The sequence below is a fragment of the Columba livia genome, chromosome 6, assembly GCF_036013475.1.
Source record: "Columba livia isolate bColLiv1 breed racing homer chromosome 6, bColLiv1.pat.W.v2, whole genome shotgun sequence".
Lineage (NCBI taxonomy): Eukaryota > Metazoa > Chordata > Aves > Columbiformes > Columbidae > Columba > Columba livia.
Window position 1 is genome coordinate 13,481,002 of NC_088607.1, and position 18,550 is coordinate 13,499,551.

At 42.4% G+C, this 18,550-nt stretch overlaps 1 protein-coding gene across 14 annotated transcripts in view; it reads left to right on the top strand.

Moving 5' to 3' along the window:
- SH3PXD2A (SH3 and PX domains 2A) overlaps positions 1-18,550 on the top strand; it is a 259,091-nt gene that overhangs the window by 211,811 nt on the left and 28,730 nt on the right. For all 14 annotated transcript variants that reach the window (XM_065067108.1, XM_065067106.1, XM_065067104.1 and 11 more), the window contains one exon: positions 17,252-17,365. In XM_065067108.1, the coding sequence (XP_064923180.1) occupies positions 17,252-17,365 (114 nt within the window). The remainder of the gene's footprint in view (positions 1-17,251; positions 17,366-18,550) is intronic.

Consider the following 18,550-nt stretch of genomic DNA (forward strand, 5'->3'; position numbering starts at 1 on the left):
TCAAGACGCCTGTGACACTGATGACCAAGGGCTGCCTTTGCTTACAGCTGGCTTTCTGTAAATCCAGCCTCTTATTGAGCATTTCACTGTGATTCAGAGTAAGGATGCTTTTGGCATGTTTTCCATGTTGGGTTTTAGATAATCTGAGTGAGAATAACAACCCTTCAAGGGTGTTTCATTAGTCTTATTCCCAGGGATCTCCATCTGCCAGCCTGGGAAGCTGCTGGAAGTGCTGGATCAGAGCTCCAGAGATGAGCATCCCTGGTGCCTGCAGCAGTGCTCAACAAGCATTAGCTTAGCCAAGGAATGTACCCTTAATATAGCCGGGGTGCCTCAGATGTATTTCATGTATCGGTACAAAGAAGAGCTGTCTAATCTGCCACAAGTCTCTCCAGCCACACGTGTGTTTGGCTTGGACGCTGTCATCCCCACTCTTGGAGCCGGAGTGTGTGTTGGCAGCAGGGAATCGTTGTTGCAGAGTGATTCCGAGCACAGAGGAGTCAAACCAAAGTTCATTCTGTTCTTTTTCTTCAAACTTGCAGCTTGCTTGAGCAGGCAGGGGGTGCGCCAGCCACTTTTCTTTTTGTGTGGTGGTTTTTTGTTTTCTTTTATTTTTTACTCAATACCTCATCTCTCTTGTAAGAAGTCTTTTTCTATAGCTAAAGGAAATGTCATGCTCCTGAGATTTCTGGCTCTGGTTAAAGACTGGCATCTTGCTTGCAAAGCAGGGCTTTCTGTTGATCTCATTTTAAATGGTATAGCTACAGGCACAGAAACAAGGATCTGAGGTCACACTTTACTCACTCTTCTGCATATTTGTTTCTGTTTTAAAAATAAATAAAAATCACTGAAGTATTCTGCCTTACAAATGCCTCTCAGATGCTAAAGACCAAAAATAGTCTTAAGTCCCAGTGAAGCTCTTAAGTGTGCGGCTATGAGATGTACACCCTAAGGTACGCTAGCAGTGCATGAGGGCAGGGCTGTCAGTATCTTTTATTCTGGATTCTGTTGCCACTTGTTAACTTTGTGGCTGGATAGGATTGCCAACATTTCATCAAAGGAACAGTGGCTTTAAGCAGCAGATGAGGAAGCCCCTGATCTCCAACCTGAATCTGGTCCCTGACCTCAGCCCAGTGTCTGGGGAAGATACGTAAGCTAGATTTTACATTTCCTTATATATTTTAGCTGAAAGTGGATTCTTTAGCTTCTTCACCAGGCATAAAGGCTTCATCTCACTTTTTTTTTTTCTTTTCTTGCTATGCAATACTTGTGCCCCTTGCATATTCTCATTTAGTTTGGAGAGGAAGGAAATGCAGAGTTCTTACTTTGCTGTATTAAAACCTTTGTAGCTGATTTCTAGGATTTCATCTGGAGAAGCTGCTCTGCTTTGCTGGCTCGGGCTTGGGATTTGAAAACTGAGCCACAAATAAATAACTACAGGCTCATCTAAAGGCCTGAGACATAGTTGGAATGAAAAAGCAAGAGAGGCTGTAAGTGACAGCACAGAGCTGTGATGAGTTAAATATTTAATGGCACCATGTACAGGCATCGCCCTCAGCGAAGGAGCAATGGCTCCTCCCATGTGGGGTTTTTAATCTCTGAAAGATGTTGCTCGCTCCTTGGCTCTGCTCCTCAGCTGGGCAAAGTGCTTAAGCTTCCACTTGACTAGAACATGAGGTGTGGGGACATTTCACTGTTTTCCCGCTAAATATCTTTACTGAATAGGAGACTATTCAGAAAATCTGGATAAAAGAAAAAGTTTCTTTAATAAATAAACAAACTGCAGTGAGAACCTTTTTAAAATTGTAAGAACAGAGGAGGAAATTTGAATCATATATGAGTAACTCCATTATTTCATGGTGCTGGGGAAGTGGTGCTGTCAAGCACCAGGGCTGCCTCTGGACAGAAGACAGGCCAGAAACAGAGAGACAACCTGTCCTCTGCTTGAAGACAGACTGAGCCTCCTCTGACTCCTCTGCTGTAGGGGCTGCCCTGCTGATGGAGAAGTAAAAGGGGTAAAATGTGAAGTCATCTGGTTAATGGTTTTGCCCATCTTATTTTCTATGGAAAAGAGATAACAGGAAAAAGAGGGGTAGGGAGTGGTTTCTGCATCTTCTAGGGAAGGGAGCTGGGGTGAAAGCTCCTGGAAATAAGTCATAGCCATGATAATGTATGTAAGTCACATCAGCAAAGGTGTCAAATGTCATACTGAGCTCTAAGGTTACTGTAATGAGTATTATCTTCTCCTTAGAGATTAGGACTTAAAATAAACAAACGTGAGCAAAATTGACTAATTGCTTCTTGCAGAGGGAAGGTGCCTTTGAGATCACATCCCTCTAACACTTGATTTGCTGCATCCAAGCAGAAGCAGATCACATCATCTCATAAGCTTAGATATTCTCAGACTTTAGGAGAATATGAAAATACAGATTTTAATTTTGCTCAAACTAGAAAACATGTCATTAAGTCAAACAACACTCTGAAATACCAATGGTTGTGATGCTCAAGGCTTTGGCTTGGTCACTCTGACTTCACTTGCTGATGTGAAAGGCTGTCAGAAGTATCTGAGATTTTTGTCTAGATCATCCTTGAATTTTTCTGGGACTTCTGAAAGATGTCGACAAGATAAATGCAGAAGCTGAAATGGCAGGGAAAATTGGAAAAACAAAAGTAAAATCTAACTAGACAAACACAGTAAGGTTGAATATTTTCACCTTCCTGTCATATAAATCTTCAACGAGCACTGTGGGAAGCAGGTTAGATGTCTGTGATAATTCTGCAGACTTTGGCTAATGCTTGTGTTTCTGGAATAGCCTCCATACTGTAACTTCAGCTATAGAAAAAAAGACAGGTTCCTCAGAGTAAGTAGTCCAGTAAAGGTTATTTGACACAGTGTTGGTGAGCCAGATGATGTGGCATTAATGGCCTGTGAGATGCAAGAGGGCATACCAGATGTTGAACTTCCTTTGAATTTTCATTTTCCTTTGGCTTCAACTGTGAACTTGCAAATAGAGGCATAGCTTAGAGTTGAGGTAGTACACGCTGGTGGATGACCAACAAATCCAATGTTTTGTAGGACAGAGAATTAACTCCTTAATTTTAGGTCCATGTAAAGTTGACCTTGAAATTTTATTAAACCAATTCTGATTAGTGTTTGGCATCTGGATGAACTTGTTCATTAGCAGGGCAGGGCAGGAAGACTTATTTTAATAAATAAAATTAACAAGTTGATACTGTGTAATTAATACTAACTAATAATTAACATGAAGTTCTGCAAGTATAGTGTGTGGTCATTCCCAAAATAAGTACATCAAAAAGCTTGTTTCGTGTTCCCAGCCCATACTATGTGTGCTGGTACCAGGCAACCCCACAGACTTGTATTAGCAACTGGTGACAAATAGGTCAGTCAAAGAAAACGTGATCTCCATGAAAATGGCTTGTAAGCACCAAATATCTGCACTAAATCTTATAATGGGATTAAGGAACATCAAGAGGCAGTTTTTAAACCTTTAGGAGGTGTCGGTTACTAGCCAGAAGCTTGAACAAGAAATGCATCAGGGGACCGGTGTGCCTTGGAGGTGGTGTCCCTCATGCCTGGTGTTGAGGGTCTCTCCATCAGTTAGAAGGGGATTTGAAAGTGGTGTTTGTCCTTCCCAAAAATGTGTGGTCTTGGTTGCCTTCTGCAGGCGGCATTGCATAATGTTTTGCTGAGCTGGAGTTTGAGGATTTGATGTGTGTGTTGAAGAATCCATACAAGCAAGGGCAAGGGGGTAGATCTCTCTGAAATGCAATTGGAGATCTTCCCCAGTGTGGATTTAGCAGCTACACAAGTATGTGCTTTTGTTTCTACCCAGGTTGGGTTCTTTCCGCTCCATAATCCTTGCCTGCAGGCCTCTGGAGGGAAGCATGCTGAGGAAACTGCAATTCATTAGTCATCCTAAAATGTGTTAGTAGTCCAGTTGGTCTTGCTGGAGGTGCGCTGTTGCACATATTTCACATTAGTATTGCAATGAACTCCACTTTACCTCTCCAAATGTGCACATGGAGTCACTAAATGGGATGTTTTGAAATAAATTTTTAGGCCATACAAACTATTGTTAAGCCATAGCATTCCAACGTTGTAATTAGTATGGCAGCTAACTGACCTATCCAAAAACCTATTTACTATCCAGGCTGTTTTACATCACAAGAGCCATGCTTCTGTGATCTGTGTTTGTTTTTTATGGCAGTGCCTAAGGCCCAGCTGAGATCAGGGGTCCTGTTGTGCTAGACACTTAGGTCTTGTCTCCAGAGGCTGCAAGTCTACATAAGGGACAGACAAAGGAAACACTGTTCAGATTTGGGTGGTGGGGGAAGGGAAGTTACTAAGACTTGAAAATTGGGGAGGGAAAAACTCCTCCCACGTAAATAATTAATCTGGTTCTCAGTTCTTTTAGAGACAGCTCCTCAAAAGGCTAGGCCAGCTCTCCAGGAGCAGAATCATCCCCTTTCTCAGTTTGGAGTGAACATGCAGCCTCTGTGTTCCATCATTGACCTTTCCCAAAATAAGAAGGGGAAATCAACATATTTTGGGGGAAGGAAGAAAAAAACAGAAAAAAAAAAAATAGTCTGTCAAGAGTGAGATCCTGAAAAGTACAGGGTTGTAAAATGCCAGAACTCAAGGTTTTCTATGGTGTTAGCATTGGAATGATTGCAGAATAGCAGTTGCCTGTGCAAAGAAAGGAGGACATGTAGCACTTGCAGACACTGGCCAGAACAGGTACAGGCAGCTCAGTGTGTCCTCTTTTGGTAGCCTTGTACTGAGGAGAGGGAAGGGTTTAATCTTGCGTGCATTCAGGGTAAGCTTAAGTGACTCCCTGTTGAAAAGATAAACACTGTGCCTCATCTGTCTAACAGGTTTAGGTAATCCCTTACAGTGCTGCTTATTTATTTTAAATGGTGCTGTATTGTATAATGTGTGTGTGTTTGTAAAAGAGGTCTACAAATCTCAGCTTTTCACCCAAGGACAGCATTACTCTTGCCCTTGTTTCATGGTTGATTTATTCCTAATGGAAAGGAATAAGCCTCACAATGATAAATTTCTCTTGTCTCAGCTCTGTGAAATGCTTGGAGATTGACAGCTCTTCTGTATCTCACTTCATTAATTTGCCTTGCTAACCTTTATTTAGCATCAGAAGATCAGCCTCACTGATTATTGCCAGCAAATCTGTGCTTACTGCCTGCTCTGGCTTTGTTTGGTTAAGCTTGAAGAGACAGAAAGGAGAGTTAGAAAATGAAAATGTTTAAATATTAGGATTTTGACGTATTACACACTTAATGGTGCCTTCCTGGAGGCAGACTGGCAACTGAGACAGCCGGCAACTCAGCCTTTCTCTATAAAGAAGGTGTTAATAGGAATCTTGTTGTTGATGTTCCTATAGTGCAAGACTTAGTGAGGTATTTTTAGTCTCTCAAGGCAGAACAGTTCACTGCTCTGAGTCTAGGCTATCTTTCCTAGGTGTAAGGAGCACCAAACAGTAAACCTCACTCTTTAAAGTCCATGTTGCAGGTGAGACAATAAAGTAAGCTGCAGAGAAATCACATGCATACCACCATGTAGCAAAACCACTGCAAAGGTGCTTGAGCGGAGTGTGCAGCTGCCTTATCCAGGGGCTAAGCCAGAATGAGTAGAAACAAGTGCTTGTTTGCCTGGCTGTGTGCAGAGCATTTTCTGCAACGTAAGAGGAGTACTTTTTTGCTGAAGGGGGGAAAATAAGCATCTCACCCCAGAGGTTTTTGCCTCAGTAGCTTTCCTATATTCACCTTCTCTTCTTATGCTGTTGATGGACCTTTTTGTTAGAGCTGATGGAACCAGATACACTAATAATTCCTGTTTGCTTTTTTGAAGTCTACATGGATGAGCTCAGTTTTCCTCCTTCCTAAAAGTGAATGTCCCCATTTGTTTGCACCTGCTTAGGTTATTTTCATTGTCTGAGTCTTCATCATAGTTAAGTATAAATGTAAATGTAATTTTTTCTCTTCTTTCAGTTTTCCATAATCTGCTCAAAATGGGGTCAGTTCAGCTTCCTGCTGAACAAAATATAGTAACAAGTCTGTAAGCTTCTAAATTTTACAGAAGCCTGCAAAAGCCCTTCAGAAAATACTGAACTGGGTTTGTAATCTCTTTTGGGGAGCATCAGTGATACTCCTTGCCCATGTATGTCCTTGTTCAATATGAAGTAGTTCATTAATTGGCAGCCTGCTAATGCACCGGCTGCTCTCGTAGCCTGCTATTCATCACTCTGGTACTCATTTCCGAAGCTGTCATTTGCTCCAGCCTTGTCCAGGCAGCGCTTTGAGGCTCAGCTCCTGAGGTCACTGCAGAAACACGGTTTGAATGGAGCTCAGGAGAAAAGCAATGAAGTGGTGTCAGAGGGAGAACAAAGCGTTCGATTTGGCTTACATCAGTATTTGTGATAACGTACCATCTGGGCTACAGCCTTGCCAGATCTAGCTAATAAATAGCGATGGACAGAAGTTGTATTTGGACAGCAAAGCTTCAAGGAACAGCCAGGATATGGAAATGGCAATTTGTGAGATGGGAATGGCAATTATCTGAGTGCTACGGCGTGGTGCTGCTCTGCACACTGTGCTGGGCACTGGCAAACCAAGGTGTCTGTGTTCCTTTAGCAGGAATATTGTGTTTCAAAAGGATGCCATAAAAGCTGTTTGTAAAAGGCAGTGTTTTTAATCTGGTGACTCAGCTGTGCTTCAGACTGAACTAATGTCACTGCTCGGTTGCTTTATCCTCTGATTTCTGCTGGATATAGTATAGCCTTTGTTCTGTGCTTCAGGCCAGTGTTGTTCTGTTCTGTCTTGAGATAAATCTGCTATCTCTGAGACAGACTTTGGTTATTTTTGACTGAAATATGGGATTCCTGTGTGACTTTGATGCTAGGACCTGGAGCATGGTTTAATACTCTGCTACGATCGTTCCTAGTCTATAGTGTCTTTCTTTCCTGATTCTGTGTAGCTTTGAGGGTTTTGTAGTAAGCAACTGGTGCCACATTATCTACAAACTTCAGAATAAGAAATTAAAACAAAAGCAACTTTTGGCAATTTGTGCAGGAAGCCAATGTTGGCTATTCTCTGCTGCCTGTGAAGGCTGTTTCCTATCAGCTGAGGTTGGGGGTCTGTAACTTTTTTAAACCACTAGGAAGTAATTTGTAATCTTTTGGACAAGATTACTGTGAGGCCCATTTGAAAGCTTATTCATGTTTTCCTAAAGAAAGCTTGGACACAAAATGTGTTTGCTTTAAGATTAAGTCCTGTGAATGTAAAGGAAATTACTTGTGAGCTTGACTGGTGCACCCTGTTGGCTGACCGCAGAAAACACACAACCCCACAACTGGTAGTGACTAATAGAAAGTCCCTGTTGGCTCCTGGGGCTGAGCTCCCCATGCCCCGAGGAGTGGAAAGCCATCTGTTTGCGTGCCTTTACTGTGATCGGTTGTCTGTGGCTCTGGAAAATCCACTGCGGGAGCTGGCTGCGCTGGCAAAGCCTTTCTGAAGGCACTGGGTCATTTGTCTGCTGCCGTGGGCTGGGTTTGCCCACCTGATTCTGTCTGTTCTGTACCATGTGCAGGAGTTCTCCTCTATCCATGCCCCAGCTCTTGTAAATTATTGATTTGTGTAAATGTGGTGCCAACAGTATCATTTGGCACACTTATTGTAACCTTGGATCTACAGACTTTGACCTCTAAATAGTTGCTGGAGAGGAGGTAAGGGGTTAGGCTTTAAGAAGGGTAGGGCATGGGTTTATTGAGTCACCTTCCTGCTTCAGCTACATTTTCATAACAGTAGAAACACTAGGGGAAACGTAGGACACAAGTCCTTTTGGAAATAGAAGAAGAAAGACACTGGGCTGTTATCAGGCATGGAGGAAGGAAAGAAGACAGAGAGAAAGAAAGAGGGAGAGAGAGAAACTGTCCAGTACTACTTGATACTTAATGCATGCAGACTTAATGCATGGCCTTTTATATTGGCTGAGTGTGTGCCCTCTAGCAATCTTAACTTGCCCCATCGTTGCTAAAGTCACAGAGACTTAATCTTTGAAGGGTGCATGTAAATCTATAACTTTCCAAGGGGAAAAAAAAAAAACTGCAAGAAAAGGTAAAACCACAATTTGAGGTCAGATGGGAAACCCAGTTACCAACCAGATTAGATGAAAAAAGGAAAATCTGATCTGTAAACAGGTGTTTTCTGTAATAACTGGGTTGGTACTGAGGATTGGATGGCAGGACCACATTGGCCAGTATACCAGTGCAAGTCAGTAACTTCCTGAAAGCCACTGGGTGGACCTTGGTTTACTCCAGTTACTGAACAGTACTCACTGTTAATGGGTTAGCAGCTGCAGCCAGGCTGCTTGCGCAATATAGTATGCCCACCTAAAGATAGCTTTGTTCCTTGTTGTGATTGATGAGATATTTCCTCTGAGTAAAGCACTCCCTTGCTTAGTTTTTATTCCTATTCTGAACAAAGGCTGTAAGCCACAAACTGTCTTGGGCTATGTGGAATGCAGCTCACATCCCACAGACAGTTTCACCATTAGGTGTTCTTGAAGTCAAATTAAGCAGGAAGGGAAAGATTATTTAAAATTTACCTTTAGGAGGCATTAGGATGTTTGAGCCTTGGCAAAACTTTTTTGCAGCTTCTTGGGTGTTGACTGGCCTGTAGAACTGGCTGATTTCATTGCTTTGTGGATCCCCTAATTTCAGTGGTCTGGGGATGCTGACCAACAACTTGGGCACGTTGACTGTGTGTGTTCTGGAGCTGGCCACGGGCAAGTGGTGCTTTCCACTGCTCCTGTCTTGGGGAGCCCAGGGGACTTGACAGTTTAGGGAAAGCTGGTGACCTGGAGTGTGGTGGGACTTGATCTGGGATTTACGGGTAATGTCAAAGACATTTCCGTAGCTGTTGGTGTAACAGGTAGTACATTTACTCCATTGCTTTAAGGACACAACTTGTGTAATTTGTACTGGATTATATGATGGCTTTGTGGATGTATGTGCCAATTCTTGAAAACGTATTTGGCAGATTCCTTCATTCCAGCTGTGTCAATATACAAATTTGAGGTCCTTTTTTTTAAACAGGGAGGGGAAGCCCGTGGGTAACAACTGGGCCATAGCAAATAGTTCCACATACTCCTCTTGGAGTCTGTAGCTATCAGCTTGTATTGTCAGAACCCAAAGATAAACTGTGTGCTTAATTTCCCCCCTCTTGCCCCCCATACATATACACAAGAAGTCACAAGTGTAATAAGAGATAAATATATAAGTATTTTTCCAAATGTGCACCTCTGGAAGGCTTGACACCTACTAGCTTACAGTATTTGAGCAAATACAGTAATGTGGTATTTTCTAGTTGTCTAATACTCTGAATATCCACAGTCTCTACTAGTGATGTAACCGATAAAGTATTAGAGCTGAGTTGTATATTATCCAGTTTTCTCTTTTCCCATGAACTTTTCCCATGTTCTGAACACTTCTGCTTTTTCCAGAAGTAGAAGAAACACAGTTCCAATCCCAGTAGAAGACTAGGGAAATATGTATTTGAATGCAGAGGTCAGGGTGTGAATTTCCACATATATACTTGTGTGTTTATGCATATAATGTGATGTGGAAACCAGTCCAAGCAAGCTAGTTGTCTAAGCCAGAATCTGAGATGTACTTTGGGACTCTGTAGCAACCACTTATGTACACACCTAGTCAGTTGCTTTTGGTCCAGGAAAAACCTGTGTGGCAGCAATAATTAAGATATTTATTCATGCGTAGTGGGCCCTTCATGCCAGGCAGCTCTGCAACCATAGGAACTGGAGTACAGCAGCACAAGGGGGTGTATGCTGACAGCACAGCTGAGGAGTCCTCCATCTACCAGTGCCACCTGATTAGTAGTCAAGGTGGAGAAAGAAGGCAGACTGGAAGGATTAGGATAGCAAATCCATGACCATATAGACTTAAAACAACTAGTTACCATAATAGCCAGACATTGCAGGAGAGAACTCTGTTCTCTCATATGTTACAGCACCCAGACTCTGGGATTCACGTCTATTTTCCTTGAACTCAGTAACACCTAAAGCAGTGCAAGGAATGCAATTCCCTCTGCTGCTGCTAAGTCTTAAGCATTTGCAGTTACTATCAAATATTGCTGGAGAACAGCAAACAGTGGTCTCAGCTCTTGGCCTTTTGTTCCAGCTTTTGGCTCTGTAAGGCATAATGCTGTTCTGTTAATAGGCAAAAAAATTATATCAACAGATTCCAGCCTTCCAGATGTCCCCACCCCCTGCTCCCCATCTCCTCTCTTACCTCAGGAAGCCCTCAAGTATTGTTTCCATCGCCAAATTAAGCAAAAACTGCTGCAGCCTCTACTCTGATGAGAACACAACTCAGCTTTCAGACCCTCTCTAAGGAGGGAAAGAAAAGTATTTCCAGGGACACTCCATGTGTGCTTTGAGTTGTCAGGGTTCCTAAATGATGCTCTTAGACTGGGGCCTCAATTATGTTTTTTGTTGGGACTCCTGTAAATCTTAGTTGAATGCTGGAGCAAGAGCAGAGGGGTGTGCAGCCTCCCTTCCTGCTTTGTGTTCTCTCTTTACTAAACAATAAAACTATTATTCCAGTTTAAATGTTGAGGGTATCTTGCTAGGCAGAACATAGCCTGTGCCCACGTGCCTGCTATTGAACAGCACTCAGGTGTATGGTTTCTAATGTATGTCCTGTCAGGTAGATGTTGCAGCATATTTGGTACCAAGAGCAAAATCTTTACTTATTACATTTCAAATCTTAATTTAATTATTTTCTTTGATAAGAGAGGAGAGCAGCTCGTATTCCTTTAAAAAAAAAAAAAAAAAAGTTTGTTTGTAATTCTTCATTTGGCTTTTAATGGTATTGTAGAAAACCTGTTTCATGACCTGTATAGAAGCTCCAGTTTTCCATGCAGGGGTATCAGGAAAGGAGTGACAGGTGTGATCCTTTTTCCTCTTTTTCTCTCATACTAGAGAGCTAATAACTCTTCCTCATCACAGTGCTGTGGGGCTCTTGGGTGTTTCATCAGCAAGTTTAAAAACCTCTTGGAGTTGAGTAGCAACTTGCGTGGTGAGTTTTATTCCTAAATTCTTAAAGCAGTACTCAATACCTAGAGTGCAACCACAGTAGTTGCAAGCAAGATAACAACCTTCATTCTTGACTGTGAGAGCAGTCAGGCACAGGCGGTCAGGTTGCAACACTGTGCAAAATGATGTTACCATGGGAAGTCGGATTGCTCCCAGCGTGTAGATCTAGGATGTGAACTGGCTGGAAGGACCGTGGTTGAACTGAAATCCTCATGTGTGGCCCAGTCTGCTTTGGGTATGGCGTGCAAAGGGCTGTGAACCTGTGCTGTGTATCTTAACTGTCTTCAGGCAGGATGTCTGCCATAAGCACATCTTTGTACCTCGAGCATGTCTTTGTTTGAGCCCCACTTCCATCTTTAAAATGAGACAAACATTGTTTTGTGGTTGAGTAGTGGCTGCAGTGAAATCTGCTGTGCACACAGACAGGGAAACATTGTTTTTAAGGACGAAAGCTGCCTTTAATATTTCACCAACTTCAATAATTCACCCTGAGATAACAGCTTTAGTCTGCTGTGTGGTGGTTCATGAATGGACTTCTGTACCCCAGCCTACAGTCAGTTCCATGCTAGGAAGACCTCTTGCATGTATCTCCTTATTTAAAAGAAAGATGTCTCTTCTGTGAGTTGTAAGAACAAAATGGTCAGAAATCAGACCCTGGCCTTCATACATGTTCAATGCTGTCAAGCCAGAGCCTTTGCCAAGGGTGTGGGACTGAAGGAGCCTGTTACAGAGAGCAGCGCCAGCACGTACGGTGAGCATGTCTAACAGTGTACGGACACTGCAGTAGATTTTTTAGGAAGTGAGTGTGAGAACATGCTTGCTGCAGAAAATCCCTCTTGCAAAATGCTACTTCTTGTGCCTTTATGTTTCTGCTTCTGCATATTCTTTGGAGGTCTGTCTAAAGCAATTATGACTGACTTTTCTATGTGTATCAAATATACATGTACTGTGTATACCCGGCTCTAGCGGCATGGAAAAATTAAGCACCTTCCTCTGCTCACTAATACTCTCACCTTAGCTGTTTTTTAATGAAGCAGATCACATCTCTGAAGGAAAGTAATCAGCTGTTGGCTTAAAAAGGTCTGTGTCCCAGGTGTGTCAATGACCCAATTGCATCTAGTACTGCTTTGTAGGAAAACTTAACTTGTTGGAACTATCTTTTTTTTCCAGGCTCTTGAGAGGTGGAGTGTTCTTTAAGTATTTGTTTAGAAGAATGTCTAGTCCACTCATGCAGGAGAGATTTCCATTCCCTTTTACAGTGTTGCTAGCCTTTTTGTTTACTTTAGTTAAGCTCATAAATTGACAAACAAAGTCTACAGAGGAAATTAATGGCTGAGGGGAGAATTAGAAACCAATGTTAAGCATGATCCTGCTTTTTTTTTTTTTTTTTTAACTTCAAAAAGTGATTTGTAGGGAGATTCAGGCTAGACATGAGAAAGAAATATTTTACAGTGAAAGCGGCAGAGTATGGAACAGGTTGCCCAGAGAGGTGGTAAATGCCTCATCCCTGGAGATGGGCAGGTTCTGAGCAGCCTGATCTAGTTGGTGATGTCCCTGCTTATTGCAGGCTGTTGGACTAGGTGAGCTTTGAAGGTCCTTTCCAACCCAAACCATTCTATGATTCTAGTATTAGGCGGACTTCAACAGAAATAGCTAATTTTCCTGCCAGCCTGGAGAAAGGATGGATGTAAATGGATGAGGATGTATGTAAATGTAAGTAAAACTTGCATAAAATATGGTCCTTAAACTATGTTCTAGTAGCTTCCAGTGGTGTGGATTGTGAATAACACTTGCTTAATTATTTTGCTTTTTTAAAGCCTTTTGGGGAGAGGACTGGGAATACAATTAAAAGCAAGAACATGACTTTCAGAATCAAAGTATTTTTGTCATTTATTCACTCTCCAGTGTGACCAGTATATTTAGCAAACATCATCTTGCTGTGTGTATGGATGCATGGCAAGTGGAACATTTCATCTCTCAATAACCAATGAAGCTCTGTGCTGAAAATGTCTGAGAGTTATCAGAGCCTAGATGGACTCTGTGACTGTAGAGACATCTTGGCTTTTGCAGCTAGGGATGCCGACAGATGCCAACCGAAGGGTCAATGTGTGTGGGGAGAAATTTGCACATCTACCTTAAAAATCCATATTACTGGATTAGTACTAAGGCAGGATTTGGGGGAATGCCACAAAGCTCAAGCTGGGCTTGATCTAGGTGCAGGGGCTACAACTCCCAGTGTGCCTTTTATGAGGCTTGAGCTCCCTTTGAATCCTCATCAGGGGTGAGAGCTGGGTAACAATCTCAGTCTAGATATCCATGCCACATAAGCTTTGGAGTTGCCTTTTAATATCAGAGAGGGAGGGGCACCTGTAAGGGTTAACTCAAGCTGCAAGGCACTGCCTAGTTTTTACAGATGGTGTGAGTGCGAGAGTGAACCTCAGACTGGCTTGGCAGTGCGTGGAGATAACTTTACATAATTCCCTGCAGATGTTGCTGCAGAATGGTTTTAATGATGAATTGTGAAGTTGAACTCAACTCCAGCATAGAGGGAGAACTCAAAATAAATGCAATGTTTTGTTCTGTGTTTCAAAAGCAAGTTTTCTAATAATGTCTCTGTGATGCTCTGGGTTGGGAAAGGTGGCAGGGGAGGAGACAAGAGAGAGTTTGTGCCACTGTAGCCCTGACTTTCTGGAAACAAAGACCAATCTAGCTAGTTTGTCTGCAGACCCTGAACTTTGTGAACCGGGGAGGGGGAAAGGGTGATGGGACTAAATGGCAGCTGCCGTAATGCTTTTAATGAGAGGATGGTGCAGAGCCAAGTACTTCATGATCAGCTGGGCAGAGCTTTCATGCACGGACTGCATTGTGGAACTTGTCTGCACTTCAGCCATTTTCTGCTAGGAGCTTGTCAATTCTTGGACCATGCTGTAATTTCCTTTCTGTAGGGTTATGGCTTAGATGAACCATTATAATTTGGATTTTTTTGCCTCATAAAGAGTGAGCTGCCTCTGCAACGTTTGCTCATCCACTCCAAGTCTTCGCACGTCTTGCTTGCAAGCATCCGTTTTTGACTTCGCTGCTGCCAGGGGTGCTGCTGGAAGTTTCTTGGGCTTCTCAGTTGTTCGGTCTGTTTAAGTAAAACATACTTTTCTGTGGACATGCTATTCCAATGAGCTGCATTAAAGCCTTCCTTTTGTCCTTCTGAGAAGCAAGCTCAAAATGTGAGAATTTCAGAGTATGGGGGCTGGTTTTCTCTGAACCTGGACAGATGCTGCTGATTTCTCAGTAGTTGCAGAGGTTTCTCATTTATACTTTACCTTTGTACATAGTTTATAAAGGAAATCTTTAGAAAGAAAATACAGTTTTCATGAGTTCTGTGGCAATTAGAAGCTTTAATCCTAGTGATAGCTTGAACAATTAAAGTGGCTTAATACATCACTTAGACTATTGCATGTTCTGTCTGCATGTTGCAATGGATTTGGTTGAGTTACTTGACTGTAATCGACCCTAACTGTGGCTTAACCTTCAACTGGTATGTGGGAGCCTGTTCTGTTCTTAAGATCAGTGGAGTAGTGAGGCCTTTCAGGGGAATGGCAGCGGGGAGGCACACATAGGCATGCCTAGGCCTGGGGGTAAGGGGTTGTCTTTTAGCAGGAAGCCCCGTCTAGATGGAGGCTCAGCCCCAAACACAAGACCTTAAACTCTGCTCTGGGGCCACAATGCAGCTCAGTGAGCCAAACCAGAGGAGCTGTATTGTGAAATGGGCTAGCACCGGGTTGGCGTCAAGGCTGTGCAATCCAGGCCTCCAAAGATGGTTTTACCATGGTTTGAATTTGGCTCAAGCACACATTCTGAGTGTAGGCAAGTCCTTTTTGTGCAATTGTGTTTAATTTCTTTCTGAGGAAGAGTTTACATAAACTATTCCAGTCTAATTGATATCAGCTGAAAGCCAGCTTCTGACGTTTTGTGCCTAATTACAAGTGTATGTTAAACTGTGTTTGCTACCCTTGTTGATACGTTACTAGTAAAATAAGGAACAACCATGAAGATGTGTTTTTGAAACGGTCTGGCAGACCCTGTGTGTTTGCTGCTGTGGGCTTCGTGGCAGGAGAATCCACCTCCTGCTGAGGAGGAATAACTAAATTTAAACTTTCCAGCCATGAGCCTTGTGAAGCAAAGTTTCCAGACCTCTGGTGGGCCAGAAAATGGAAAGCCATGTCTGAGTTTTTGAGTAAATAAATAGAGCTACCCAGCAGCTATGTGGTGGCGAGTGAGGGGCTTGCTGCTGGGGGCACATTGTCTGCCTGCCACAGGCCTCAGGAAGGAATATGAGGGTTTGTAACTGCTGTCCTCTGGCAAAGTCTTCCGTGACAGCGTTTGGAATGAACTTGGATGACTTTTAGCATGAACATTTGAGTATTGTTTTAGTTTGGGTTTTATTTTCTCTTTACAGAAAGTTACACGTAACATAGCGGCAGAGCCTGGTGAAGTCTCCCTTCCTCTTGCCAGGCCCAGGCTGCCTGCCCCTCACAGAACTCGGGGCTTTGCCCCACCATGAATTGATTTGGTTTTGTGCCCCATCTATTTACAGACCAAGCTGGCTTGTCCCTGCTGTTGTTCATCACAGGCAGGGTTCGGAGTCTCCTGTTAAATTTGTTGGTTTTATGACAGCCATTGAAGTCTGTAAACTATTTTGAGGTATATGTACAGAAATAGCTATTTTTCTCAACTCTCTTTGGAGAGGCTGAAAGACTAGTGTTGAACAATAGTTTATATTGTCTTGACAAAGCAACTTGCATTTTTGGAGGAGACTTGGAAATTGTAGAAAACAATAGAAATGGTTAACCTGCTTGGCTTTTTATTGTTCTGTATCTTAACCCTGACTTTACATAAATAGAGCAGAATCTGAGTTGTGCTTATATCTGAGACCTGCAGGCTCTTGGGTTAGCAAGCCTACATCAAAATTAGTGGAGGATTCAATAAATCAGTGTAGCCAAGCAAGAGGCAAGGATAGTTGTGGCTGGGGTGCACTTAACCTAAAGAGGTTCCTTATAATTTTATTGATCCATCGATAGATGTGACCTGAAGTTTATATCAGTATAGTTGGTGAACACTTAACATTTTTGTAGATAGTGGTAGGAACATAGATAGTCATGTGGGAAGGCAAATAACTGGTGTTTGTGGCCTTAAGTCAGGTTTCAGTTAGCTTTTTCTCTCTTATTTCTGTTCTGTGCAGTACTTTCCAGCTTCCCAGGGCATTGAATTCAGGTCACATTTGTTAAACACTGGCTATGGTGACAAGTGCTCTAGAAGCACTTAATATTTTGTATCCTATTCTGACATATGTGCCCTTCTACTAAAGGCTTTCCTATTTCCGTCTTCTGACTTCTGTGATACCTCATATTAGGATTCATGCAACATTTGTGTATTTTCCTGTATGTTCACATATAGATATCGTAGAATCATTGAATGATTTAGGTTGGAAGGGACATTAAATACCATCTAGTTCCAACCCCTCTACCATGGGCAGGGACACCTTCCGCTAGAGCAGTTGCTCAAAGCCCCATCCAACCTGACCTTGAACACTGCCAGGGACTGGGTTCCTACAGCTTCTCTGGGCAACCTGTTGCAGTGCCTCACCACCCTCATAGTAAAGAATTTCTTCTTTCTATCTAATCTAAATATACCCTCTTTCAGCTTAAAGGCATTACCCCTTGTCCTATCACTACATGCCTGTGTAAAAAGTATATATACACATACAAAGTGTTTTGAAACTGTAGATGAACATGTTGCAAGACATACTTTGACAAATTGAATTGAATAACTCAAATCAGAGTTATGACGGATAGATTTCAGGTTTCTTAAACAACGAATGTTTGCTCCATTGCAACCTTTTTTACATGGACCAGTCTGCACGCTGATTTACCACTGGAAGAGTATCTGAAAGAAATGGTACATAGGAATAAAGCCCCTCTCCTAGGAGGCTGCAAAATAACTCAAACCTGCACTAAAGCTGCTGACTCTGCGCTGCCTTCTCAGTAGCATCTTGCTACTCTTGTTCCTCTTAATGTTGACTGAAGAAGTTTTGTTTTTGTTTTGTAGGTTGGTGGTTTGTGAGCACAGCAGAGGAGCAGGGCTGGGTCCCTGCTACATACCTGGAATCCCAAAATGGAACCAGAGATGACTCTGACATCAACACATCCAAACTTGGGGAAGGTATGGAAAACTTTTTGTTATCAAGGGCAAACTGGTATTCACTTGCTTTATGCTTTTCCCACCATAGGAAAACTTTCAAAACTCTTGCTGCCACTTTTGTTATTAATTCAGTGCAGTAACCTCTTCTCCTATCTTATATCAATAAATAAAATGTTGCAGAAGAAACTGGAGTGAAGTACCGTGTCTGTTATCCCTTTGTGACCACCTTGGCGCCTCAGTGTGACAAAAGGTTTAAAAGCCAAAATGATCCTAATTTTAATACCTTTAGAAAGCATACAAACAACTTGCATGCGAGTCCAAGCAACATGTTCTGCTAGAGGTCTTGGACTCTCATGTCCATGGAGGGAGAGAGCTTGCTTGGCTTGTTTGCAGAAATTATGCAAGTGACACTTTTAATTGGAAGAAGATGCTTGTTAGAGCCACAGGCCATTAAAAGGAGTGAGATTTAACTTCAATGGTTGCTTCTCATTAAATTTTAAAAAAATTAATCCTCTAAACTAGTTTCACTGCTGTTTGCCATGGTCTGTGATTGTGTGGAAAGTTAATTTTATTTGGTGTGGTCTCATTCTGTTAAAACTAAGATGCCATTTGTCATGTATATGTATTTAGCTGAACTTTTTTTTTTGCTAAAGATGCTTAATTCAGGTTCCAGAAATGTAATAGTACAAGCTCACATGTCCCTCTGTTCTGTTATGAAAGACTAACCACATCTTAACGGACTTCTCATGTAGCAACTGTGTACAAAGGACACTTTTATTATGATTCACTCCATTCCAATGAATCTCTTGCTAAATTTCTAGGTGCTCTTGATGTGACGCTTATGTAAAACGTATGTGGAAACTCAGCCTCCTGCCTGTGCTAAGGAAAGGTCAGCTTAGAGATGTGTTGGAGTGACCATCTGCCCATTAAGATAGCACACAGGCAAAACATAACTTTGTGCTGGTCCCTCAGGGTGACATCTGTGGCTTACTGAAATCTTTGGCTCTGTAACTCATTTTTCCCTGCTCAGAGCTGCCCATATCCTGGGTCACTTAGGTTTTAGAGACAGACCAGCTGTAGACTGGTAGGCCGGGAACCAGTCTGGTATGATGCAACATCCTAGTGGATGCAAAAGCAGTTGGAGTTTTCCTGTTAGTAGATAACAAAAAACTTACTGCTCTTTTCTGAAAGAGTGAAAGAGTGCCT